Source organism: Nannobrachium achirus, assembly GCF_963921795.1.
Source record: "Nannobrachium achirus genome assembly, chromosome: 3".
Taxonomy (NCBI): domain Eukaryota; kingdom Metazoa; phylum Chordata; class Actinopteri; order Myctophiformes; family Myctophidae; genus Nannobrachium; species Nannobrachium achirus.
The window spans coordinates 43,771,526-43,798,892 of record NC_137812.1 but is presented as its reverse complement, the minus strand read 5'-3'; the positions used below and the strand labels follow the sequence as shown (position 1 = coordinate 43,798,892).

General features: G+C 43.1%; 2 protein-coding genes across 13 annotated transcripts in view; both read right to left on the bottom strand.

Annotated features, from left to right (window-relative positions):
- The window catches only part of camk2d2 (calcium/calmodulin-dependent protein kinase (CaM kinase) II delta 2), a gene marked incomplete at both ends in the record, with an annotated part of 59,260 nt that extends 40,048 nt beyond the window's left edge, over positions 1-19,212 (bottom strand). For all 12 annotated transcript variants that reach the window (XM_080721631.1, XM_080721635.1, XM_080721637.1 and 9 more), the window contains 2 exons: positions 15,647-15,741; positions 19,151-19,212. In XM_080721631.1, the coding sequence (XP_080577757.1) occupies positions 15,647-15,741; positions 19,151-19,212 (157 nt within the window). The remainder of the gene's footprint in view (positions 1-15,646; positions 15,742-19,150) is intronic.
- A 5,135-nt stretch (positions 19,213-24,347) lies between these two features.
- On the bottom strand, positions 24,348-25,130 carry cxcl8a (chemokine (C-X-C motif) ligand 8a; the record flags this gene model as incomplete). Its single annotated transcript, XM_080722056.1, has 3 exons — positions 25,040-25,130; positions 24,713-24,836; positions 24,348-24,447 (listed from the first exon to the last, which is right to left on the bottom strand). The coding sequence occupies exons 1-3, from the start codon at positions 25,104-25,106 to the stop codon at positions 24,348-24,350; spliced, it is 291 nt and encodes a 96-aa protein (XP_080578182.1). The 5' UTR covers positions 25,107-25,130.
- Between the last annotated feature and the right edge of the window lie 2,237 nt (positions 25,131-27,367).

Here is a 27,367-nt window from a genome sequence, read left to right as displayed (position 1 = left end):
GGAATAATCAAAGTCGTGTACACTGTAGGGAGCTACAATGGAAAAAACTATGGCTCGTGGACCAACCGGTGACTTTGTACACGACTTCGTACATTTCCCATAGATTCTATGGGACTTGACCACTTGCTCCTGCCCTTCGTGTACACGGTCTGTGCCGTCTATAGTTTCTTAATGGGGGGCAGCAGAGAGCCATATGTACACAGGCCCTAGGTGGTGTCCACGACCAGTAGTTTTACATGAACCCTCAGAGGGACACTGTGGGCTTATCAAGTGGTCCGTGGTGGTTCTCAAAGTGAGGTCGGGGGACCCTCAGAGGGACACTGTGGGCTTATCCATACCTTGGCTACAGGGGGGAAATAATTAAATGTACTTTTCATCGTGCCTGTTGCTAAGGTATGGCAACATGATTGGTGTCTTGCAAGACACCAGTCATGTTGCCATACCTTAGCCTTTCCTGAACTGACGCCGCTGTGAACATGTGTACACAGCCAGCATATTACTCAATGCCAAACTTTGCACACACACTCCTTGCCTGCCAATCCACAACCTCCACCCCTCCAGGGACCCCCAGGGCTTATCTCCCGATTAGGACACTTTCCAGCATAGTGACATGCAGAACAAACTGTCCATATAGTATGGTTTACATAAAAGTCAGTTGTCTTTCACACACACACACACACACACACACACACACACACACACACACATATATATATATATATATATACATATATATATATATATATATATATATATATATATATATATATTTCATTTATTTATTTCATAAATATTTTTCATCACAATTGGGTTTGTGGGGAGCCATCCCTGCTTCAAGCTGTCACAGCACGGCACCAACACTTCAAACTAGTTAAAAAACCCAATACAGCAGATCTACAAGCACCTCACAGATCTACAAGCACCTCGCACATGCCAGGGACAGAGTAGGTTGGCCTGCATAAGCCTTGCTGTCAACACACTATACTACACCACTCAGGCCACCAAGCCAGGTGTGGTCAATTAGTGCCTTCTTTTGATCAGTGGCTTCTGCTTGATGAGTGGCACCAGTCTGTCTTTGTTCCCTGGTCAGTCAAGTTCACTGGGAGAGAATGTTTCAGATCAGTGCAAGTGTATTTGTTTTCCATTTGGACTTACTGTGTTTTGTTGGTACAGTATGCGTGCGACTAACTAATATTTCTGATAATTCCAATTTGTTTGTTGTTTAATTAGCCGGATTGTGAATGCCCTGCATTTTTCTTTCATCTTTAGAACCACACGTGTGTAACAAAACAGAGTGGTGATCATTTGGTGTGGGTGAAGAGAAGAAAAACATTTCATTAAAGGAGTAGTTCACCCCCAAAGTGACTTTTTTTCTATTGAACTCAAGTCTCCATGGCGTGAGTAATACATTGAAAAAATAAGTCATTTTGGGGGTGAACTACTCCTTGAATGTCAGTTTTGTGGTGTTTTGACTGGACACCCTGAGGATATTGCCAGATAGATAGACAGACAGACAGACAGACAGACAGACAGACAGACAGAGAATTGTAGGCCTTGCATTTATTTGACTTGGTTCCAACAGATGGCGAAAATAGCTAATCTTCAAGCTCACAATGCCTCACTGTTTGGACAAAGAGTTGAGGCGTTACATTTTGTAAAACACGGCCTTGTGAAAATAGCAGATCTACATGCTCACAACACCTCACAACGCAGGGCGGCGTGAGCATGTAGATCTGATATTTTCACAATTTCTGCCCCTAATATTTAATTTATCATTTTAAAAGTATTAAAAAGTCCTTAAATTGTCTCTTTAGAAATGTGCAGATAGCCTCTGTATACTGTTGAGTGGAAAAACAATGTTTCACATTAAGCTAAACATTTGGGACCACCCAAGATCATTTGGAGACCCCTCTAGGGGTCCCATAGTTGAACCACTGACTTATAAGGGGAGTATGGAGACCCCTCTAGGGGTCCCATAGTTGAACCACTGACTTATAAGGGGAGTATATGAGGCTGGATCCGTCTGGAACACTGCACTAGGCTCTCGCCAGCTCTGTAGCTCTCCACACTTGAACAGTTGTGTCCTTAAATTCAATTATAATAATTAACCCCTGTATATACGGGCAATAGTTTTACATGACTTTGTGTACACAGCCAATAGTTTTACATGAACATGTTCAGGCTTTAGTACTGTACTGTCTCGTGTAGCCCAACAGAGCCCATCACAGCACAACACGGCCCACCAGAGCCCAATACAGCCTACCAGAGCCCAATAGACTCCAGCAAACCTAAGTCCAGCCCAGTCCTGCCCAATAGGAGTATAGACCAGGGAAGGGGGGTAGTTAGATGACTGCACCAGACTCCACCAGGCTGCCCCATGCTCCAGCCAGCTCTGTAGATCCTGTGTACACGTCACTCCTAACTCGAAAGGTCAAGGAAAAGGGTAGTTTTAGGCGTCAAAACAGGCCCTTTGTCCTTAAAATGAATAAAAAAAATAAAAAAATATGTTTTGTTTCAGGCAGGACACACGTTTCATATTTGAAGCATGCCCGATCTGATGGAATGGGTTTCGTGTCTCTCCGACACTTTGAACCCTTTACGATTGCGAAAAAGACACCGAAACCCGGATTTTTGTCCTTAAAATCAATAAAAAAATCTAAAAAAATCTGTTTGTTTTACGCAGGAAACACTTTTCATATTTGAAGGATGCCTGATCCGATGGAATGGGTTTCGTGTCTCTCCGACACTTTGAACCCTTTATGATTGCGAAAAAGACACGAAATTTGCACGCCACCAACACGATTACACATTCTTTCGGATAAAAGACACTTATTCTGACTTACTTTTTGACGCTGAATCCAACAAACCCGGTCTCGTGTCTCTACGACACTCCTAACTCGAAAGGTCAAGGAAAAAGCCACTGTGTACACAGGCAATAGTTTTACATGACTTTGTGTACACGGCCAATAGTTTTACATGAACATGTCTAGGCTTTAGTACTGTACTGCCTCGTATAGCCCAACAGAGCCCAGCACAGAACAGCACAGCCCACCAGAGCCCAATACAGCCCCCCAGAGCCCAACAGAGTCCAGCAAACCTAAGTCCAGCCCAGTCCTGCCGAGTAGGAGTATAGACCGGGGAAAGGGGGTAGTTAGATGACTCCACCAGGCCATTACTGTCCAGATCTGGCTTGAATAGGCCAGACCAGGGTAGACAGGACTGCACCAGACTCCACCAGGCTGCTCCAGCCAGCTCTGTAGATCCTTGCACATGCGATTAACCACTGTGTACACGGGCAATAGTTTTAAGTTTTACATGAACCCTCAGAGGGACACTGTGGGCTTATCAAGTGGTCCATGGCCGGTTCTCAAAGTGAGGTCGGGGGGCCCACAGTGTCCCTCTGAGGGGACACGGCACAGACCGTGTACACGAAGGGCAGGAGCAAGTGTTCAAGTCCCATAGAATCTATGGGAAATGTACACAGGCGTGTACAAAGTCACCAGTAGTTTTACATGAACCCTCAGAGGGACACTGTGGGCTTATCAAGTGGTCCATGGTCGGTTCTCAAAGTGAGGTCGGGGACCCTCAGAGGGACACTGTGGGCTTATCAAGTGGTCCATGGTCGGTTCTCAAAGTGAGGTCGGGGGACCCTCAGAGGGACACTGTGGGCTTATCAAGTGGTCCATGGTCAGTTCTCAAAGTGAGGTCGGGGGACCCTCAGAGGGACACTGTGGGCTTATCAAGTGGTCCATGGTCGGTTCTCAAAGTGAGGTCGAGGGACCCTCAGAGGGACACTGGGCTTATCAAGTGGGAGCACAAAGTTGGTGAGGGGGGTACTAGCTATAGTAGGATGATCAGGCTTGTCGAGGCCAAAGGGTGTACTAGAGTCTTAATAGGCACCATTAGGTTGTTCTAGGCCGTTGTCTGCCCTTTAGCTGCTCACACAATTGAGACCAAACACTGTGTACAGGAGCCTTAGTTTGTGTGTACATGACCAATAGTTTTAAATGGATATTTCTAGTCCATCGCACACCGCTGCCTTGTGCACCCTTGGTTGGTTCGTCTTTGTTTGGGAAGGAGGGACTTTGAGGATGTACCTCACTTTGAGAACCGACCATGGACCACTTGATAAGCCCACAGTGTCCCTCTGAGGGTCCCCCGATCTCACTTTGAGAACCGACCATGGACCACTTGATAAGCCCACGGTGTCCCTCTGAGGGTCCCTCGACCTCACTTTGAGAACCGACCATGGACCACTTGATAAGCCCACAGTGTCCCTCTGAGGGTCCCCCGACCTCACTTTGAGAACCGACCATGGACCACTTGATAAGCCCACAGTGTCCCTCTGAGGGTTCATGTAAAACTACTGGTGACTTTGTACACGCCTGTGTACATTTCCCATAGATTCTATGGGACTTGAACACTTGCTCCTGCCCTTCGTGTACACAATCTGTGCCGTGTCCCCTCAGAGGGACATTGTGGGCCCCCCGACCTCACTTTGAGAACCGGCCATGGACCACTTGATAAGCCCACAGTGTCCCTCTGAGGGTCCCCCGACCTCACTTTGAGAACCGACCATGGACCACTTGATAAGCCCACAGTGTCCCTCTGAGGGTTCATGTAAAACTACTGGTGACTTTGTACACGCCTGTGTACATTTCCCATAGATTCTATGGGACTTGAACACTTGCTCCTGCCCTTCGTGTACACGGTCTGTGCCGTGTCCCCTCAGAGGGACACTGTGGGCCCCCGACCTCACTTTGAGAACCGACCATGGACCACTTGATAAGCCCACAGTGTCCCTCTGAGGGTCCCCCGACCTCACTTTGAGGACCGACCATGGACCACTTGATAAGCCCACAGTGTCCCTCTGAGGGTCCCCGACCTCACTTTGAGAACCGACCATGGACCACTTGATAAGCCCACAGTGTCCCTCTGAGGGTTCATGTAAAACTACTGGTGACTTTGTACACGCCTGTGTACATTTCCCATAGATTCTATGGGACTTGAACACTTGCTCCTGCCCTTCGTGTACACGGTCTGTGCCGTGTCCCCTCAGAGGGACACTGTGGGCCCCCCGACCTCACTTTGAGAACCGGCCATGGACCACTTGATAAGCCCACAGTGTCCCTCTGAGGGTTCATGTAAAACTTAAAACTATTGCCTGTGTACACAGTGGTTAATCGCATGTGCAAGGATCTACAGAGCTGGCTGGAGCAGCCTGGTGGAGTCTGGTGCAGTCCTGTCTACCCTGGTCTGGCCTATTCAAGCCAGATCTGGACAGTAATGGCCTGGTGGAGTCATCTAACTACCCCCTTTCCCCGGTCTATACTCCTACTCGGCAGGACTGGGCTGGACTTAGGTTTGCTGGACTCTGTTGGGCTCTGGGGGGCTGTATTGGGCTCTGGTGGGCTGTGCTGTTCTGTGCTGGGCTCTGTTGGGCTATACGAGGCAGTACAGTACTAAAGCCTAGACATGTTCATGTAAAACTATTGGCTGTGTACACAAAGTCATGTAAAACTATTGCCCGTATATACAGGGGTTAATTATTATAATTGAATTTAAGGACACAACTGTTCAAGTGTGGAGAGCTACAGAGCTGGCGAGAGCCTAGTGCAGTGTTCCAGACGGATCCAGCCTCATATACTCCCCTTATAAGTCAGTGGTTCAACTATGGGACCCCTAGAGGGGTCTCCATACTCCCCTTATAAGTCAGTGGTTCAACTATGGGACCCCTAGAGGGGTCTCCAAATGATCTTGGGTGGTCCCAAATGTTTAGCTTAATGTGAAACATTGTTTTTCCACTCAACAGTATACAGAGGCTATCTGCACATTTCTAAAGAGACAATTTAAGGACTTTTTAATACTTTTAAAATTATAAATTAAATATTAGGGGCAGAAATTGTGAAAATATCAGATCTACATGCTCACGCCGCCCTGCGTTGTGAGGTGTTGTGAGCATGTAGATCTGCTATTTTCACAAGGCCGTGTTTTACAAAATGTAACGCCTCAACTCTTTGTCCAAACAGTGAGGCATTGTGAGCTTGAAGATTAGCTATTTTCGCCATCTGTTGGAACCAAGTCAAATAAATGCAAGGCCTACAATTCTCTGTCTGTCTGTCTGTCTGTCTGTCTGTCTGTCTGTCTGTCTGTCTGTCTGTCTGTCTGTCTGTCTATCTATCTGGCAATATCCTCAGGGTGTCCAGTCAAAACACCACAAAACTGACATTCAAGGAGTAGTTCACCCCCAAAATGACTTATTTTTTCAATGTATTACTCACGCCATGGAGACTTGAGTTCAATAGAAAAAAAGTCACTTTGGGGGTGAACTACTCCTTTAATGAAATGTTTTTCTTCTCTTCACCCACACCAAATGATCACCACTCTGTTTTGTTACACACGTGTGGTTCTAAAGATGAAAGAAAAATGCAGGGCATTCACAATCCGGCTAATTAAACAACAAACAAATTGGAATTATCAGAAATATTAGTTAGTCGCACGCATACTGTACCAACAAAACACAGTAAGTCCAAATGGAAAACAAATACACTTGCACTGATCTGAAACATTCTCTCCCAGTGAACTTGACTGACCAGGGAACAAAGACAGACTGGTGCCACTCATCAAGCAGAAGCCACTGATCAAAAGAAGGCACTAATTGACCACACCTGGCTTGGTGTGTTGACAGCAAGGCTTATGCAGGCCAACCTACTCTGTCCCTGGCATGTGCGAGGTGCTTGTAGATCTGTGAGGTGCTTGTAGATCTGCTGTATTGGGTTTTTTAACTAGTTTGAAGTGTTGGTGCCGTGCTGTGACAGCTTGAAGCAGGGATGGCTCCCCACAAACCCAATTGTGATGAAAAATATTTATGAAATAAATAAATGAAATATATATATATATATATATATATATATATATATATATATGTATATATATATATATGTGTGTGTGTGTGTGTGTGTGTGTGTGTGTGTGTGTGTGTGTGTGTGTGTGTGTGTGTGTGTGTGTGTGTGTGTGTGTGAAAGACAACTGACTTTTATGTAAACCATACTATATGGACAGTTTGTTCTGCATGTCACTATGCTGGAAAGTGTCCTAATCGGGAGATAAGCCCTGGGGGTCCCTGGAGGGGTGGAGGTTGTGGATTGGCAGGCAAGGAGTGTGTGTGCAAAGTTTGGCATTGAGTAATATGCTGGCTGTGTACACATGTTCACAGCGGCGTCAGTTCAGGAAAGGCTAAGGTATGGCAACATGACTGGTGTCTTGCAAGACACCAATCATGTTGCCATACCTTAGCAACAGGCACGATGAAAAGTACATTTAATTATTTCCCCCCTGTAGCCAAGGTATGGCAGCTGCCATAGCTTGCCATACCCAATTGACGCCCCTGCATGTTCACCTCCAGTAGGTTGGGAAAGTAGCCTGCCACCCTGTGGAAATAGGCTTGAACTGCAAGATAGGACCCTAAAACAAATAAAATGGAATAAAAAAGCATCCGTAAGACGGATGGGCGAACAAGTGGTGTCCATACGTAGATGGGGTCCCAGAGGACATGTAGAGCCCACCCCCTTATTTTTCACGCCCCCAGGGAACACACAGCGGGGTTTGGAAATTTGTCGTGTACACCAGCCCTAGGACCTCGGCTTCGTGGACCGATTTAACGATAGGGGTAATAATAAAACTTTTACATTTTTATTATTATTATATTTTTTAAATAAGTTATTTTTTTTAACAACATTAATTTCCATGTCTAATATGTGTAATCTTTGAGTACAGTTCGAATATTATAGGTATGTTCAGGTATTATTCATAGCCAGACCAACCACCCTATTCCTAGCAATGCTGTCATCTTCACAGAGAGAGAGAGAGAGAGCTGGTCACTTAACATTCCAATCAATCAACTCAATCACTGCCAGGTGGGAGAAACCTAGCCTGCAGTGTACAGACATTAGTTAGGTTAATTCTTAAAACAATCATAACTCTTGACAGGAATGGGCTAGAGACTTACTTTTTTTTCCTAAATGCTCAGAAATGTATGCTCTAGCCTGGGGGGCCGGATTGAATCATCTCGCGGGCCGGATTCGGCCCGCGGGCCGTATGTTTGACATCCCTGCTTTAGACAGACGAGTTAGTGGAGTGCTGACTGTTCTCAGTGGGTTTTCTCTGCATCTCCTTTCCTTGCCCTTTCATTCTTCATCTTTACCCTCGTTCAGCGACTGATCTGCTACTCTTAATGAAATACTGCATAATCAGGATCACAGATTGGAGGATTGTAATTCGTCCTATAGGACCTCAGACTCATGGACTCATGCACGCACGCACACACACACACACACACACACACACACACACACACACACACACACACACACACACACACACAGCCTTGCTGCCAGGCACTTGAGCCACCAATCCCACACTAAACCTTTTTTCACTACTGTACACACACACACACACACACACACACACACACACACACACACACACACACACACACACACACACACACACACACACACACACACACACACAGTAAAATCCTCAGAGTTAATTGATCCTTTTGTAACTTTGAGCATGTACAAATGGAACCCTTTGCACCATTTGGTTCCATTTTGTGCATGATCAGGGTTAAATGAACACTGAGGATTCTGCCACGCACACAGACAGAGTGGCGGGGTGGGGGTGGGGTTATGATCCTGCCAGAGAGGGGAGAATCAGAGTTGCAATTCCAGGGCTTATCACGGAAAGAGGCTAAAACCATATCTGACACGCCAGCGTGGCTGTATGTAAACCTCTATACACACGTAAACACAGAGAGAGAACAGAGAGACAGAGAGGGCGTGTGTGCGTGCGTGCGTGCGTGCGTGCGTGCGTGCGTGCGTGCCTGCGTGCGTGCGTGCGTGTGCATGAGCGTGTATGTGGTGAGATAACCCTTTGCAGTATTTTTGGAAAATCTGTCCCAGCATGCAAAGTGGTGAGACACTGATCCCCCCCGACAAGGTGTCCATTACAAACACTCTGGTCCAGTGGGGGTGAAGTGGTGTGTGTGTGTGTGTGTGTGTGTGTGTGTGTGTGTGTGTGTGTGTGTGTGTGTGTGTGTGTGTGTGTGTGTGTGTGTGTGTGTGGGGGGGGTGTCGGGGAGGAGGGGGGATTCCTCCAGGGTAAATTCTGTTTCAGCTTCACCTACATGCAGGGACGTGCAGAGATGTTACAGAGGCAGGGCTGAAATTTCTAAAACGGGACTTTTGGTGAAAATATCAAAAATAGCAGACCTCCATGCTCACAACACATCGCGCTGCGACGCGTTGTGAGCTTGGAGGTCGGCTATTTTCGGGGCTTGATACGACACTGAACTAAGCATAATCAATACTGGAGATGCGGCGTACGGCATGTATTTCTACACAGAGAGGGCAATTCTTTCAACATTTGGGCAAGGTCATTTTCTTGAATGCTGCCTTCAGGTATGGCATGGAAAGAGGGCATTTGCATTTCTTTCACCATAGTAAAAACTGCATTCATACTCTGGAGAGGGCACTTTTTACAGAAGTATATAGGGCAGGGGCTCCAGCCCCCGTTGATGTCTGTGTGCACGTGCCTGCCTACATGCAGCTGAAGTCTGCTCAGATGGTCCTGATGAGCGCTCTGGGGGTAGCAGTTAGGGGGTTAAGTGTCCCCAACTAGAGTGTTGCTCAGGGACACATTGACACGTATTACTGGGTGGGCAAGGAGGCAAACCGGTGACCTTCTGATTACCAGACGGCCTCTCTACCCACTTAGCCGGTGGTTCTCAACCTGTTGGTCGGGACCCCCAGGGGTGTCCCCACATTATTTTGGGGCGTCCCCATGATGATTAACTTAATGAGCAACATTGTTTTCTCACTCAGTAAACAGACCAACATATAGTTTAGGTGTAGAGGGTATCTGAACATTTCTAAAATGACAATTGAAGGACTTTTTAATACCTCTAAAATGGCAACTTAAACATTGGTCAAATTGTCAAACATTAGTCAGAAATTGTGAAAATAGACGATCTACATGCTCACAACGCCTCGCGTTGCGAGGCGTTGTGAGCATCTAGATCTGCTATTTTCACAACAGAACCGTGTTATACAAAATGCAATGCCTCAACTCTTAGTGCTCGTCAGGGTGGGGGTGTCCCCAGTTAAAATATGATTATTGTGGGGGTCACGGCCTGAAAAGGTTGAGCACCACTGCACTAAGCTACAGCCACGCAAAACACAGATAGAGAGAGGGGAAACAAGGCAGAAGTGCTAGGCATACACAGTAGGATCCTCAGTGTTAATCTAACTCTGAGAGCGTACAAATGGAACAAATTAACTCCGAGGATTGGTACTGTGTATGAATGAACAGAGAGGAAGGAAGGAACATAAGGGCAGTTAAGATGCAGGAGAGAGTGATGGAGGAACTAATAAGCCAGTGGTTGAGGACAGGTACGGGGGACAAGCGATCAGAGGTGACATAGAATAACAAGACTATGGGTCCTATTATGAACATCTTAATTAACGCCAAGTCTTATCTATCTATAAATGCGAGAAGTCTCTGCGTGTGTGTTTGTAATCCGCGTATCTCGAGAACCGTTCGTCCCACCGGCTTCAGATTCGGCACAGACTGATACAGAGAATGGGCATATGGGCAGATACAGAGATCTCCATATATGGGCATATGGGCATAAAATGGACGCAGATATATGGGCATAAAAGGGACACAGACTGAGATCTCCATATATGGGCATATGGGCAGATACAGAGATCTCCATATATGGGCATATGGGCATAAAATATGGACACAGATAGAGTATATGGGCATAAAAGGGACACAGACAGATACAGAGATCTCCATATAATGGGGTTTGCATTAAAGGGTGGGGCATTCATTCCCTATTTACATCGTTCCCGAGTTGGCCAGGTCGCAAACTCCATATATGGGCATAAATGGGCACAGGCAAACAGATGGTCAAACCAGGTCCTACAGAGATCTCCATATATGTCAGAAAATGGACGTAGACAGACATATCTCTCCATATATGGGCATAAATGGACACACGCAAACAGATGGTCAAAACGGATCCTATGACAACAGGTATAATGGGGTTTGCATTAAAGGGCGGGGCATTCATTCCCTATTTACATTGTTCCCGAGTTGGCCAGGTCGCCGACTAGACGCTCGGCCGCCCGAAGGGCGGCCGAGCTTCTAGTTACTTAAATTAGGACGTGGAGGCGTGACCAATGGCCATTTTGCGGTAATCTGGCGCTACAGGTATATCGTCCCTGAGTTAGGTCATGGGTGTGTTTGGGTGTTACTTTAATCAAACCAATCAGAGTATCGGCTGCCAATGCCTTTAAAGATCAGCGCAAGATGCAGTGCTATATTACATGCGATAAGCGGTGAGGCCAAAAGAGAAAGAAACATCATATTGGAAAGAGAAATGTCCACGAGTGCATGCATGCCACGATATGGTTGCATTTCCTATGCTTACACTATAAGTTGTAGTCTTTGATCGCATTTGAATAAAACCATATTTGATACACATACTGTAAGTACACTATCACCCACATGTTCCTGATCATAATGGATGTAATGACAATCATGATCTAAATTATTACTTGCATAATAAGGATTGCACATAAGATGGTGGCATTATCACTTAATTAGCGCATAGGACCTACCGGTAGGTATAAGACATTCAAAATAATAGGGCCCTATGAGTCTACTCTAAAAGCCAGCAGTCTCTGTAGAGGACGTCCCTGGCTGAAGGATGGCACCAGAGAAAAGGCCATGGAGTCCCCAAAACCAATAGGTTTTCATCCTGCTAACTGCATATTGAAGTGGTTCTCAAACTTTGTACACCAAGTACCACCTCAGAATATATCTGTCTCTCCAAGTACCACCATAGTGTTAAAATACAGGGGGGAGACTCCTCTGAGTACAACCAGAGGGGGGCTCAAGTACCACCAGTCGTACACATACCACAGTTTGAGAACCACTGGCCTATTGGATTATGAGATAACTTGTGTGCAAAGCAGAGGTGTGAATCTTCATTGGACACACAATTCGATAATATTACAATTCACCTGTTAATTTATTATGATTTTACGATGCATCTCGACCCATCTCACTTTTCTGTATGTTTCTATATTAATGCTATTGCTACAATCTAATTATTAATTTACAGAATGTCTGGCCGTCTGCCGTCTGACCGTCTGTCTGCATGCTGAAATCACTGATACTAAACAGTGTCGCCACCATGGTAACAATGCCCAACTGACATCACTGACTAACATCACTACAATGCCCAGATTTGGAGATGACATCACAGACTGGCCTGGACACAGAACACCATATATGGGCATAAAAGAGTGCCAGCCAGACATACAATGGGTATTGCACAACTGGACATCGATGGTGACTATTCTGCCCAACGGGCACCACCGGTCTGGGTTCTCCAACCTTACTTCTGAGACTCCTACATTCAACCCCTCATTGCACACCCCTGGGCACAGGACTAGTTTTATATTATATAACTGCTTTTTTATATTTATAAAGTGCTTCTATCACTCCTCCTTCCAACTTTGTTAAACATTGTTATACAACATCTTAAAAGAATACCGGGATGACATTTTTATCACTATAAAATGGCTCAAACCCAACTCTCCATCATAGGAGTGTTTCTTGGGTGCAAAGGCTATGGAACTTATATAGTATGGAAGAAATCACGCATAAACTAAGATTACAGACGGAAAAGGTAATAAGAAAATTGACTCCTGTGTTGTAAGCAATGATCTGAAGAGAATAAGGTAATATTTTAATTTGTCTAATTTGTATAAGGCTGCCACAGCCATCCCCAATCAAATGTCATCAATCTATTCTTTACTTTTAATAATTTATTCAAATATTTAAATATTTATTTGTTATACAGGCTGCACCAAAACAATGGCCATCAAGCCTAGTAGAGACATCTTGGCTCCTACAAGCTACAAAATATCATGTGACATGTCATATCATAATGTATAAGTACTATAAGTGATGGTTAAATACAAAGGTTAGATATAAACAACCACAATAACTATATAGTATAATTCTTCCTCACACCTCCTCAATGCAGAATCGTCCACATCCGCATCGTGGTGCGGACTTAGAATTGATTACTTTCTACACCTCTAGCGCAAATTTTATATTTTGGCCTGAGTGTGGTCTCACACAGCCAGATGATTGGAGATCCTGGCTGACACTGAATTTGCATTTAGTTTCATGGAGTGTTGCTAGCGATACAGGGGTTGGAGCCAGGCTAAAACCTATGCCCACCACGCAGAAAACAAATCATATCACTATGACAATATGACGATTGGGGTTCATGACATGAACCCCAATTGCATGTGTGTGATGTGATTGTGACCGTCACAATCACATCACACACATGCAATTGGGGTTCATCCTCCAGGGAGCATGAATGTACTCAGAGAGTACCCAGTAATGATCAATGCATTGGGAAGACCTTTCCCATCCATAGATGGTAAAGGGCTAAAAGGCTATTTCGATTTCGACAAAATGTAAGCTTCAAATACATTTTGACTGAGTGGTACAAATGTAGCAGCATAGGAAGGTGACGTAATGACTATAGTATACATCTACCTAAAGCCTAATTTATATATGATTGCCAGACCCATGAAATGGGTAGGCCTACATAAGCAAATGTCGGTCTGTCCGGGTTTTCTATATAAAGGGTATATATGATGATGACATGATGATGACATGCCTACAAAAGGCATGATGTCATAAATGATGATGACAGACAGGGGGTTGGCAGAACCGGGGTCTGGCACAACCAGGTTGACCGCCAGACAGCCTATAAATGTACCATTAAATTTATAGGCCCAGAGGGTTGGCAGAACCGGGGTCTGGCACAACCAGGTTGACCTGGTCTAGTTTTAATTTTATCAATGATCGACTGTGTCAATGGTGTATATAAAATGGACCTTAGTCTGGGGCAAGCATGTAGTGACACAGAGAGAGAGAGAGAGAAGGACAGTGAAGGGACAACACACCATTGGTTAGTATTAAAGGATATGCTGGTGGCAATTCCTTCTGCTGTGTGAGTGTGTGAGTCTTTCAGCACACATGTGTCTTCCTACTGTACCGGTATGTGTGTGTGTGTGTGTGTGTGTGTGTGTGTGTGTGTGTGTGTGTGTGTGTGTGCGTGTGTGCGTGCGTGCGTGCGTGCGTGCGTGCGTGCGTGCGTGCCCCCAAGCCCGAAGCAACGAGGCCAGCAGCTACAATTACAGTGACGGATGTGAAAGAACTGGGTCGGCTTCGCAAGAGATCTGCCCCTGGGATGACAAGACCAGCCAGAGCCCTGAATCAATAAGAAAACACACACACACTCACACTCACACACACACTCATACACACACACACACATACACACGCAGTCGCACAGACGCACAGACGCATACACATTACCAAACAGATCCATGTATAAAGAAGCATGTGCTCATGCACAATTGTCCAGTACAACCAGAGCAGTATAATGACCTACTGTACATCATTCACTTCTCTGTCACATACTGGTACATACAAATATGGACATCCATCCATCCATCCATCCATCTACAGTATCTATCTGTCTCTCTGTCGGTCCATCTGTCTGTCTGTGTCTGAGTTTTTGTCTCCGCCAGGCCAAAAGGCATGGGGAGACTATGTTTTTCCCCATGTCCGTACGTCCGTCCATCTGTTACCAGCTAATCTCCGGCGCTGTTGGCCCGGTTGCTGCCAAACTGTGCACACACACTCTCTGGATGCCAATTCAGAACCTCTGCCCCACATTTATTACATGGGCCTGTTCTAGCGCAACTATGAGACTTTATGAGATTTTTGCACGCATTTCTTTTTTACCAAAAATCACACAAATCGGTATCTGTCCGATTTACCATATTCCGTCCTGATTGGCTTCCAAAGTTTGCAGTATTGCTCTGTTTTGAACAAAATGCCTCAAATCATGAACACAGCGTGCAAAGGCCACCATTTTCACATTGGCCTGTTATAGAGCCACCAGATGGTCAACTTTTGCAAAACTATTTTTTTTAACTAAATGCCCCAAATCATGCATGCAGCGTCTGATTGCCGTGAAAGGCCCAAGAACACATTAGCACCCTTTTCACATTGGCCTATTATAGCGCCAACAGGAGGCCACAATAACCTACCTGACCTGGCGGCGACCTGTGCTCGGAAGAGCACTGCTTCTAGTTCTGTCTCTCTTTCTGTCTGTCCGTCTGTCTGTCTGTCTGTCTGTCTGTCTGTCTGTCTGTCTGTCTGTCTGTCTGTCTGTCTGTCTGTCTGTCTGTCTGTCCAACCGTCTGAATGTCTGTTTGACTGTATGTTCATCCATCTATCCATCTGTCTTTTTCTCTCTGTCTACCTGTTCCAAGGACAGTAATGATGACTCATGCCACTTTCATCTGCACATATACGCCTGTGCACACGCCTGTGCACACGCGTGTGAGTGTGTGTGTGTTGCATGCATGTGTGTGTGTGAGTGGTTTTGTTTACCACTTGGTTAATACAATTATTTGGGGAGCATTAAGACAGTGTGCGGATCTATTCTTCTCTTCTGTGTGTGAGCGTTACCTACCTCTGGCAGAAAGCTTCTTGGTGTTGATGATTTTGGCAGCATATTCCTGTCCAGATGAGATCTTCAGACACCTTCTGACCACAGAGAATGCTCCCCTGAATCACACGCATGCACGCGCACGCACACACACGCACACGCACGCACACACACACACACACACACACACACACACACACACACACACACACACACACACACACACACACACACACACACACACACACACACACACACACACACACAATCCCACACAGAATTGAATGTGACAGGTCAGTGATTAATAATATTGTGGAGCACAAATTCTTACTTCTCTCTCAATCACAATCTGAATCAAAGATACAAGACAGGCAGCCTATATGGATAGCTTTAAAGCACAGCTCAAGACCTATTTCTTTGCTCTTGCTTTTAGCAGATTTTTTTTTAAATTCCTGTGCTGCTATTGAAGTCTGCACTGTTCTTAAAATGTTTTAAATGTTCATCAATGTTTTATGTTCTTATTTTTCTCTGCTTTATTGTAATCATGTGTTTTTTCTGTTAAGCACTTGTGCTTCATTTCTGCTCTGTAAAGCGCTTTGAGCTGCATTTCATGTCATGTAAGGTGCTATACAAATAAAGTTTTATTATTATTATTATTATTATTATGTGAGACTGCAATCATATTCTATATACAGCATAATACATACTTTATACACACACACATACACACACACAAACACACACACACACACGCACGCACGCACGCACGCACGCACGCACGCACATACACACACACACACACACACACATCACGGTTCTAAAATGCAATGCCTCTCATCCTTGTGTGAGACCTTTAAGGCTAATGGATGCATCACAAATGGATGCGATGTGTGTTGTTCTGGTGTTTATGAGCCAGGATTTCCAACACATGTATGAGGATGAGCCATGATAGTCTGAAACTAGGTCAGCTATGCTGGAGAGAGGAGTAATGTGCTATATCTCTATGAGCAATTTAGCAAAGCCATGGAACAGCTCATCTCGGTTCCAGTCTGCACCGCTCAGGTCTGTGCCCATCCATCCTGGTTTTGCTACAACCACCAGCATATTTCATGTTCAATCTGCTCTGAGTGCTCTCCTTCACAACGAAACCTGTTTTCACTCAAGACAGCATTAGAGATGGCAGATGCACTTCAGAGGAAAGAGGGTTGAATACGCCTTACCTCAAATGAACCCTCTTTCCCAAAGTTCTAATCTAGGCTTGGGCTTCGGCGTAAATAACAAATACCACACACTATATGGTGTTCTGTGGCGAAGTGGAAATAACATGTTTCAACAACTGTCACAAGAACAATGTTGATGTCACTAAGATATACACTTAAAGAGAACTAATGTTCATTATACATTAATGTGCATTCTCAACTATGACCCAACTACATCCATGCTCTTCTTAAGTTTCAGTTCACCAGGTGAGGTACTTCTGTTTCATGACGTCATGCATGTATGGAATAAGCTTTGATTGGTCTACTTTTGAGTGGACACACACACACACACACACACACACACACACACACACACACACACACACACACACACACACATACTGTACATGCACACACACACATTAATGCATTAAATTATGTTTTATAGGTGTCCTAGTGTCCATAGTAACACTTGTTTGGGCTAAGCAGCAGCATGCAGCTATGGCTCACATAATTCATACTAAATATGATTTAGCAGAAGTAATAACGATCATAACATGATCGTTCAGTGTGTGCCTTACAGTCATCATTCTGCCTCTCTATACAGTCTACAGCACTGACTACAGCACATGCTAACTGCTAAATTGCACACATTTTCAGCATTGGCTCTAGTCAAGTGCATAAAAGGTAGGCCTAAGAACAATTACACAAAATGCATGCACAAAAAAATAAACATTTATAAGGGAAAGGAGGTTAGACTTGTGCTCTGTTCCAATAGTTATACAGACTGGCAAAAAACACTGCTTGTGGGTGCTACTGTAGCCTATACATCACCGAAGACAAGCGCGGTAATGGCTAAGGTGTGTTAAAATGTACTATATGGCAATATGACTGCATTATTAATGATGAATGTGTAACAAAGATACCATATCTATAAATACTGCCTATGAAGGAGGCCTGGGTGATGGTATTTTCGTCTTCCTTACAATACATCAGCTCATGACGTGGGCCAAGGCCATGTGTCTTGAAGAAGGGGGTTGAGGTTATGAGAAGTGAGATTAAAAGACAGAAAGGTGAGAGGGAGGCTGGCTGCCTGGGTGGGAGTCCGTAGTGCAGCTCACATTCTGCTCTGACTGAATGTCAAACGAGCCTACAGGCTTCTGTCTGACCGTGGGGAGCTAGGCAGACTGCAGGTCGGTCAACACACACACACACACACACACACACACACACACACACGCACACACGCACGCACACACGAACACACGCACACACACACACACACGCACGCACGCACGCACGCACGCACACACACACACACACACACACACGCACACACGTTTACGCACGCGCGCACAAACGCGCACAGCTATCACTCTCTCCCTCGGTTAGGAATCCCCTGCCTGCGCCTGATAATTGACCGCGGCTCGGTGGCTGGCTATGGAATGTGTCATCGCCGACTACGAGGACTGCTGTCGCATTACCGAGTGTGTATTTATGTCGGGCCAGAATCTCACCATCTCTCCCTCTCCCTCTCCCTCTCCCTCTCTCTCTCTCTCTCACACACACACACACACACACACACACACACACACACACACAGGTGCATGTTTCAATTCACCATACATCCAATATGGAAGCAATCGAGCAGCAGTCGCCCTGCGATGGCACCCCATTCATGAATCCAATGGATTTCATTTTCACGTCGAAATGGCAAATAGTAAGAGGGTTCATTCGGCATTATCTATGAGCGATTCATTCAACAGCATTACAACAAAGACTGTACAGTGACAGGTAGGGTTGGGATCCTTTTTTTTTAGATTTTAACGATTACCTCTTATGGTCCGATTCCTTAACGGTTCCCTTCCCAGTTCCCACTATTTCTATATCCTTTTGGTTCCATTTGTAGGCTACACAGAGAGTTATGGTGGTCCTTGAAATTAAAAGGTCTGAGAACCACTACTGGTATTGTAATTATATAGCAGACGTGAAGTCCACATAACCATGCTTTGGCAGTGTGATAAAACCGGGTTCTGGACTGGAAACGGTTCCAAATGTGAAGGAACCAATTCCGATTCCTCAATGTTGGGTCCGCTTTCCCCGGTTCCAAATCCCAAGGCCAAACCAACACAGTGCTATATCTCTCCCGGCTGCTTCATAGGCTACCATGAACACTAGCAGCACAGCATTGCGCGCACGCGTGCGTGCACGTACACCAACCCCACAGCGCGGAATCCGCGTCCTAAGCCAAGGCAACCTATTACATAACACGGGCTGACATTTCATATAGGGATGATGATGCCCCAATGGTAAAAACATGCGCGCTTACTTGCCCAGCTCCTCGAACAGCTGATATTCATCGGTGAATCTCGTGCAGATCGTTAACGCCATCCTGAACGGTAATGGTTGTGGTGGAGATATCGTCGGGAGACGGTGTTTTAATAAAAGGTGCACTCACAAAATCACCGCCCGATTTGTCCTGAACCTGCAAGCCAAAACGGAGGGGTTCATGCACAAGCTAAAAGCGCATCGGCAAGAACAGGCGAGATGATTCTGCAGCAAAAAAGACTATCTAGCTCTAAACGTGGAGTGTAGAATTCCAGCGACTATAGGTTTTCTTTTTTTCCCCTCACACGCAGTGCCTCGTCACAGCTCTGAAGCGCAGCATTTTGTGTGCATTTCCATAACTAACGTGCGTCCATCCCCAAGTGCGACTGCTGTCTCTCTGCGCTCATCACACACTGCACAACCGCACCTCCCCCTAGCTGTGAACCCAGTCCCGCCCCTGTGCCTGCATCAGGAAACACACAAATACAAATACAAATACAAATACAAATACAAATACAAATAAATAAATAAATAAGGGTAATAATAATAGGCCTAATAATAATAGAAATGATAGTAAGGTGACTTTTGGTATGAAAAGTCACCTTCAGACAGCTGCTACCCATGACTTGTAAATAGACTAAGCCCCCATGCTCCCCCCCCCCCCCCCCCTTTTCTTTTTTTTTTTGTTTTTGTTTTTGATTTTATGCTTTTGAAACTGATATTATCCTAGATAAAGTAGGCCTACTATGTTCTATCCGTCTGTCTTTCAATGTTATATGAGATACTTAAAGTGTGGTTCCTGTGGAAATAAGCCTCGGCTTTCTAGGATCTCCTTTTAGTTGACCTTGTACCAGTGATTTGTACTGTCATGAAACTGTACTTTTTTCTATTGCAAACTTCTAATAAATTCTTCAATCAATCAAAAAAAATGATAGGGCCTAATAATAAGTGTAATAATAATAATGCATTCGTATACAGGTGGGCAGGTGGGTTGAGAGGTGGGCTCAAAGTAGCTGACAGAGTACAGCATCTTGCAATGGGCCTGGTGTACAAGATACACTACACCTCCAAGATTCCCATGTACCTGACAAACTACTTCTTAAAGGTCAAGGATGTTCACGACTAGCCTGGCGGGGCCCGACGTCATACTGCGTTCACTCACTCATTCCTTCCATATACTGTGGAAGGAATGAACACAGATAATAACGTCGGGCTCCGCCAGGCTAGTTCACGACCACAACACCAGAGGCAGCTCCACTAATCATCATCAACGTAGATTTAACACTAAACAAGGCTCTAACTCGTTCTCCTGCTACACCATCAACATGTGGAACGCCCTTCCTCAAGCCCTAAAGGAGAGCAAATCCCTAGCCTCCTTCAAAATTGGTATGAAAAGTCACCTTCAGACAGCTGCTACCCGTGACTTGTAAATAGACTAAGCCCCCATGCCCCCCCCCTTTTTTATTATTCTTTTTTCTGCCTTTGTATTTGATGTTATGCTTTTGAAACTGATATTATCCTAGATAAAGTACTATGTTCTATCTGTCTGTCTTTCAATGTTATATGAGATAGGCTACTTAAAGTGTGGTTCCTGTGGAAATAAGCCTCGGCTTTCTAGGATCTCCTTTTAGTTGACCTTGTACCAGTGATTTGTACTGTCATGAAACTGTACTTTTTTCTATTGCAAACTTCTAATAAATTCTTCAATCAATCAAAAACAGTAGGTCTACATGAGGTCTAATATATATTTTTGCTGTCAGTTGGAGCCTGAATGCTGATGGGAAGAAAAATAAATCTAAAAGCCATTATGCTTAAAACAACATTTTAATATCGATTAGGTTACTGTTTAATACATTAGCAGAGCGAGGCTTAGTAGGTAGGACTAGGCTATAACATGATGATAGGACCTACAGTTGCACAAAATAATAATAATAATAGCCTAATACACATCATGGTCATGGTGTGTTTTCCTAACAATGACATTTAAAATATAATTTGATGAAAACGAGACATTATTTTATTTGTAGCTTTAATGGAGTCTGGTATTTTGTGTAGGCTAGCCTTCTTGTAAATAAAAGAAAGCAAAATACATTTATAGTTTTTTAAAAAAAGGGAAAAAAGCAACATAATCTACCTTGCACAGATGGTCTGAGACTGATAGGCTAGGCCTAGGCTACAGGCGTGGGACAACTTTAGGCTACTTTTAAAAAGTAATCTGTCCAGTAGTCTACACTATGCTAAAAAGAGTTCTGCTGCACACTGATTATTGGCGTTAAAGTCCAGTAGGTGACAGTATTGTACCGAGCATTTAACCAATGAGAGCAAACATCCATTGCAGGTGCAGCAGTTATCAGCTTACCTTGTTAAGTTTGAGGAGATGGAGGCTATGTGTTTCCACCTTTCTGTTGTGCGCAATATTAGCCTAACCTATTTTGCTTGATTGATTGATTGATTGATTGAAGACTTTATTGGAAGTTTGCATAGGAAAAGGTGCAGTTTCATGACGGTACAGTTCACTGGTACAAGGTCTACTAATTTTGGAGATCCTAGAAAAGACTAAGCTTATTTCCATATAGGAAACCATTGATTGAAGTATCTCATATAGCATTGAATGACAGACGGATAGAATACAGTACTATGCAGTAGATATAGTCAGATAAAAATGTGGAAAAAAATAAAAACATACAGTAGGTAAATACAAAGAAGGGTCAGGGGAGGTTAGGGCTGGGCTATTATGTTTGTTTTTTGTTGCGAACTGCTGCCTGTAAAGTGGTTTTTCAGGGTGATTTTAAAGGATGCTAGTGAATCACTAGCATGTGATCCACACTCCTTTAAGGTCTTTGGTAAGGCGTTCCACATTTTTGTGGTATAGCAGAAGAACGAGTTTGACCCTTTGTTTGAGTTGACTCTGGGTTGAACCTGGTCTGTGGCGCTGCGGTGTCAGGCATAATCGCCTATAACATTTTCGCCAGGTCTTTTCGCGGGGCACTTTTGCCGTGGAGGAGAGTCTTTTCACCTACCTGTCTGAGCCATTTCGCCTACCCTCAATTCTGCTGTCAGACTGTCCATGTTTTCATATTATCTCTTTGTCATTTAAATATCATAGTGACTGTGACAGTGGTGTTACATGTCAAACCTACACATGGCTATCCTATGCACTCCATAGTAATCACATAAATACAGAGCTATTGGAATCAGGTGCGCCCAAATAATTAATTAATCCATGTCCCGATACTATACATTCTTTGGTGCAGTATTGAACAGTATTGTAAAATGAACAGTATTGTAGGCCTATATTGTTTTAACATTAGGCTATACAACATATATATGTAGGCTATTAGCCTATATAGGTCTATATAAGATAGCTACACCTAAATAGCCTATAGAATCAACCTTGCCTGTCAACAGGCATAAAAAACTATTTTGCCATTTTTTAGGAATAAAATGTGATGTAAATAATAAATGTCAAGTAAACTGTTAGATTCACTTGACACCACTGTCACAGTCACTATAATATTTAAATGACAAGAGATAATTTGCAAACATGGACAGTCTGACAGCAGAATTGAGGGTAGGCGAAATGGCTCAGACAGGTAGGTGAAAAGACTCTCCTCTAAGGCGAAAATGCCAGGTGAAAGGACCAAATGCGTGTAGGCGAATATGTTATAGGCGAAAGTGCTGGTGACCGGCGCTGCAATATACCTATTAAAGCGGGATAGGTATATTGCAATGTATATTGCCTATATAGTTTTGGATTAAACTGAGATATACATGCAGTTGACTATAGGAAATAAAATAATACCCTACAAAAAAGTGACATGCAGCAAAAAAGAGGTGTCAATCTTCACTCAGAGAAATCACAACTAAAACAGTCTAGCCATCAAACTAAAAAGTTAAACCTTCTGAGTTATGATTCATCCAGTCAGGAGATAAAACCCATGATACTGGACAAACAAGTGAAATTGGAAGAGATGAAACAAAAAAGATGAGCAGATAAAATTGGAACAGAAACACTATAGCAAATTGAAGCTGATAAATGGGTTCTCTCTCCTCATTCGGTGAAATTGGTATCCTGACTGTTAAGACCTGAGAGATGGGGAGAGCCCTGTTACTGAGGAATGCCCTATACTCTCAGAATAGACTCTGGAATTAAACAAAACAACAAAATAATACTTACAGCTACTTTAATGCCATTGTGTAGTAGCCTGGGGATAACCTACTAAAGTGTGGGTTCCTTAATCGTGAAAACATGAATATTGACTCTTGAAACAAGAATCAACCACATTGTGAGCTCTGAGCTTGGATTGAAAACAGGTTTGTTTTCCCCCTTTTTTTCCCGAATCGGGTCATCTTAAAACATTGGTTCTCAAAGTAGGATCTGGGGACCCCAGGGGTCCTTGAGCAGGTTCCAGGGGGTCCTCAGCTATATGACTGATTGTTAGGAATAACGTTACAGTTCTGTAACTCGAGAGTGTGTAACCATTTGGTTCCATTTGTTCACATACTGTTTTGTGGGTTATGTGGATCCATGACATAAGGAATACCAAATTGGGGGTGAAATTAAAGATTTGGAGGACCACTGTCTTAAATGAAAAACAGAAAGAAAGGACACTAAGAAATACAATGCATCTCAATATAATTATCTTTCACTTTTTTTGTATAACAGACATACAATGACATCCAAATACAATACACAAATCATTTTATTTGCTATTATGTGTCAGTGCAAACAATACAGCTCTGGTATTATTATTATCATAATAGCTAATAATAACTTAATATAAATAAATAAAATACATGGTGCACAAATTGCTTACCAAATAAAGATTATAAATAATATACAAAGTAATTTCTTAATAAATAGTATCCAAATGTTTTACATAAACCAACCAGTAGGCTACTTCAAATGAAGTGATGACCTTTGTCATATTATAAAAAAATAATACTTCATAGGTACTTTTCTTTTCTGGCCTGTTACAGTCCAGAATACAAGTACCTTTATCACCTTTTACCTTTTCACAGTCCCACACACACAATCACACACCGACGGCAGAGGCAGCCATGCAAGGCACCAATCTGCTCATCTGGAGTATATAGGGGCTTGCTGAAGGACATTTCAACAAAAGGGAGGATCAAATCAGCCACGCCCACGACGATACGATCAATCAATGTCCAGAATCAGTGTCCACACTTCATATTCAGCGTCTTTTGCTGGACATGAACCTCTCAATGACTCTCTTGACCCAGGGCGCATTGGGGTCCAGACAAACCTCCTGGCCTGTTTTCTTCAGAGTGGCACTATATCAAAAATGAAAAAAAAGACGTGCTGTCAGAACGAGAACTTTGCTAATACATGCTAACAAAGCTATAATAATAGTAGTAGTTATAGTAGTAGTAATAGTAATAGTAGTAATAATACATATAATAAAGAACAGTGCAAAAGACAGCAATGACAATATATTCATTCATAAATATGTTCCTAAGCATGACATAAGTTTTGCATCCAAATCAGTGTCAGTAGGTGAGATGGGATGAGGATGAGTGTTTTGCCGTTAGGACTCACATGATCTCAGCCTCCTCACAATGAGAACTGGCAGGTCTCAGCTCAACCTTCTCAATCAGACGGCCGATGGGTCTACTCTCCGTGAGAATGCAATGGCAGCGAAGCTCTGCTCCAGGTGGCATCCCTGTTAAGAGCATGACAACAGAATGTTATATTATTACAACTGTTGTTGATACTGGACATATACATAGGCCTATACAGTGCAAAGAACAACAGATGAAGAAGGCAGTCAAATGAACACTGCAGAGTTTACTGTGAACATGCATACAGTTCACCACAGAGGTCGTTGTTACAATCACACATTGTTACACAAATAAAATGACTTACCTTCAGTGATGGCCACGAAGGCCAGGAGCACCACAATAGCAGTAACAGTGATTTTGCAGCTCGTCATCTTCAGATTTGAGGTGTATGTATATATACTGTATATATATAAACGCTATAAACACAGACTGATTAAAGTAAAGCCTTTGACTGATCAAAGCTGCAGAAGAAGGTTTGTATGGTGCAGTATAGTTGTCTGTCTTTCATTCAATTCCCTCACTCTTCTCCTTTCACCTTGTTTTGGTTTGGCTGCAGACTTCCTCTGTTGCTGAAGGACTGGAGTCCACTCCTTTTAAAGCCTTTTTATCTGGGGATCTACAGTGTAGATTCGGCACTATTGTAGTAGCATGAGTCATTTTCCGGGTATACTAATGTTGCGCAAGTCGGGACTGTTGGGAATTTACACTGAGGATATGTGACTTGTGCTTGCTAACATGTTAGGCAGATCTGTGACACTTATATTGTCAGCATTTGTCATCATATTATAGACCTTACACAGGTACTAATATGCGTGGAGAAATCATGAGTGAACATAAAATGTAGCAATTAACAATGTGGAATGCCTACAGTAACAGATGCTTAATCAGTTTTCATAATGATCTGGTAGTGAATGACACCGTTACTCACATAACTATGGAATGCAAATTGCACAGCTGACAATGTCTCACCTATGACATTCAGTTAAAAAATATTAATACTTTAATTTCTTTAAACAACACTGGTGTCAATATATTTGGAAAATCTTCCAAAGATTTCCATTCCAATTTTCATATGATGAAGTAGGCTATGGGGCTTAAGTGGCTATCCACAGATTGCATAAATCTACTATATACGGTATGCCTGACGTGTGTCATCTAAAATGTAACACAGGAAGGAGGATTACATGCAAGCACCATGATTTATTAGTGAAGATTTTGAAATGCTTGTAAAAATCTCCAGTGTTGACATTTTTATTACACGTCCTTATGGTATTGGAATGACCTGGGCCAACTGCTAAATCATAACATTTAATTTCTTCTTATAGAATGCATGTAACATTTTGCAATAAGGTAGTGGTTACACATTGACTTGTTGCTTATAGCATGCATGCATGATCATGAGTGATTGATTGACTGACTGATTCTTGATCATGAAATACATGTCAGAATGAAATACATCTGAACCACCATATCAAAAGGATAACGCAAAAAAGCTTACAGCTTGTTTCTATTGCGGTCCTTATATGAAGTGTGTACAGTTTGAAGTCATGTAGTGTGATGCTGGTGAATGCTTGATAGAGTTGTAGACGAGGATATATGGAGTTCAGGATGTGCTAAATGTGTACATGGGCACAAAAAGGTGATATAATTCTGATATTTTGGCATCTATACATTTATAGTGAATATACTAATATTAAATAATTTGTCCAAAGCACCCTATACAAATGTCTTAAATACCCTTTAAACAACTTTAAAAACCAAACATTGGCTTAAAAACACTTTGAAAGCCTTCCAAATGATTACATTTCAGAGTCATATAAAGGCCTAGAATTTCGTCGTTTTAGGGGGAAGGCCACATGGCCTTTGGTGTTGTCCATTTTTTGAGGGCACAAAGGCCAAATGCTAGGGCAGGGAGGCCATCAAATACTGTAAAACAAGGTTTAGTCCATTAATTGAATTTAAGGGTTAAACTAGGTTTAAAGATGGGGTCTTAAAAATATATATACCGTATATATCTGTTTAGTTTAGTTAAATATCACTAAACTTTTTTTTCTTTTACTATTCTGAAAAATATTTTTGAATATTTCAAATAGCTGATCTACAAGCTCACAACGTGCCGATGGGGGTCATCACCATGTCAGCTTGTGATGGACATTTTGATAAATATATACATTTTGTATTTTTTGTCACAGACATAAAATAACTGTCCAATCATTTTACAAAAAACAAGCAACAATGATAAGTTTCTGATGAAGTGTGTTTTCGTGTAAGCTTTGGTTGTGTTGGTTATTGCAGTAGTGATAACTTGATAAGTAAATAAATAATACATCATAAAACCGTTAATGAAGGAACATTAGGGGGGGAAACCGCCCGAAAACAGATCTCTGCACGCAAAAAAAAACGAAAAAATTATATATATATATATATATATATATATATATATATATATATATATATATATATATCTTCACCATCTTCCTGATGAGAAAAATACTTGATGACAGAGCTCCATCCAGTTCCATGCATGGTACACAAATACATAAGGCTGGGATTTCAATTCCTTCTAGTAGTGAAAGGATTTGTGGTTTGTCAGAAATAGACTTTCCAAGTTCCCTTTCTTCACTATCATTTC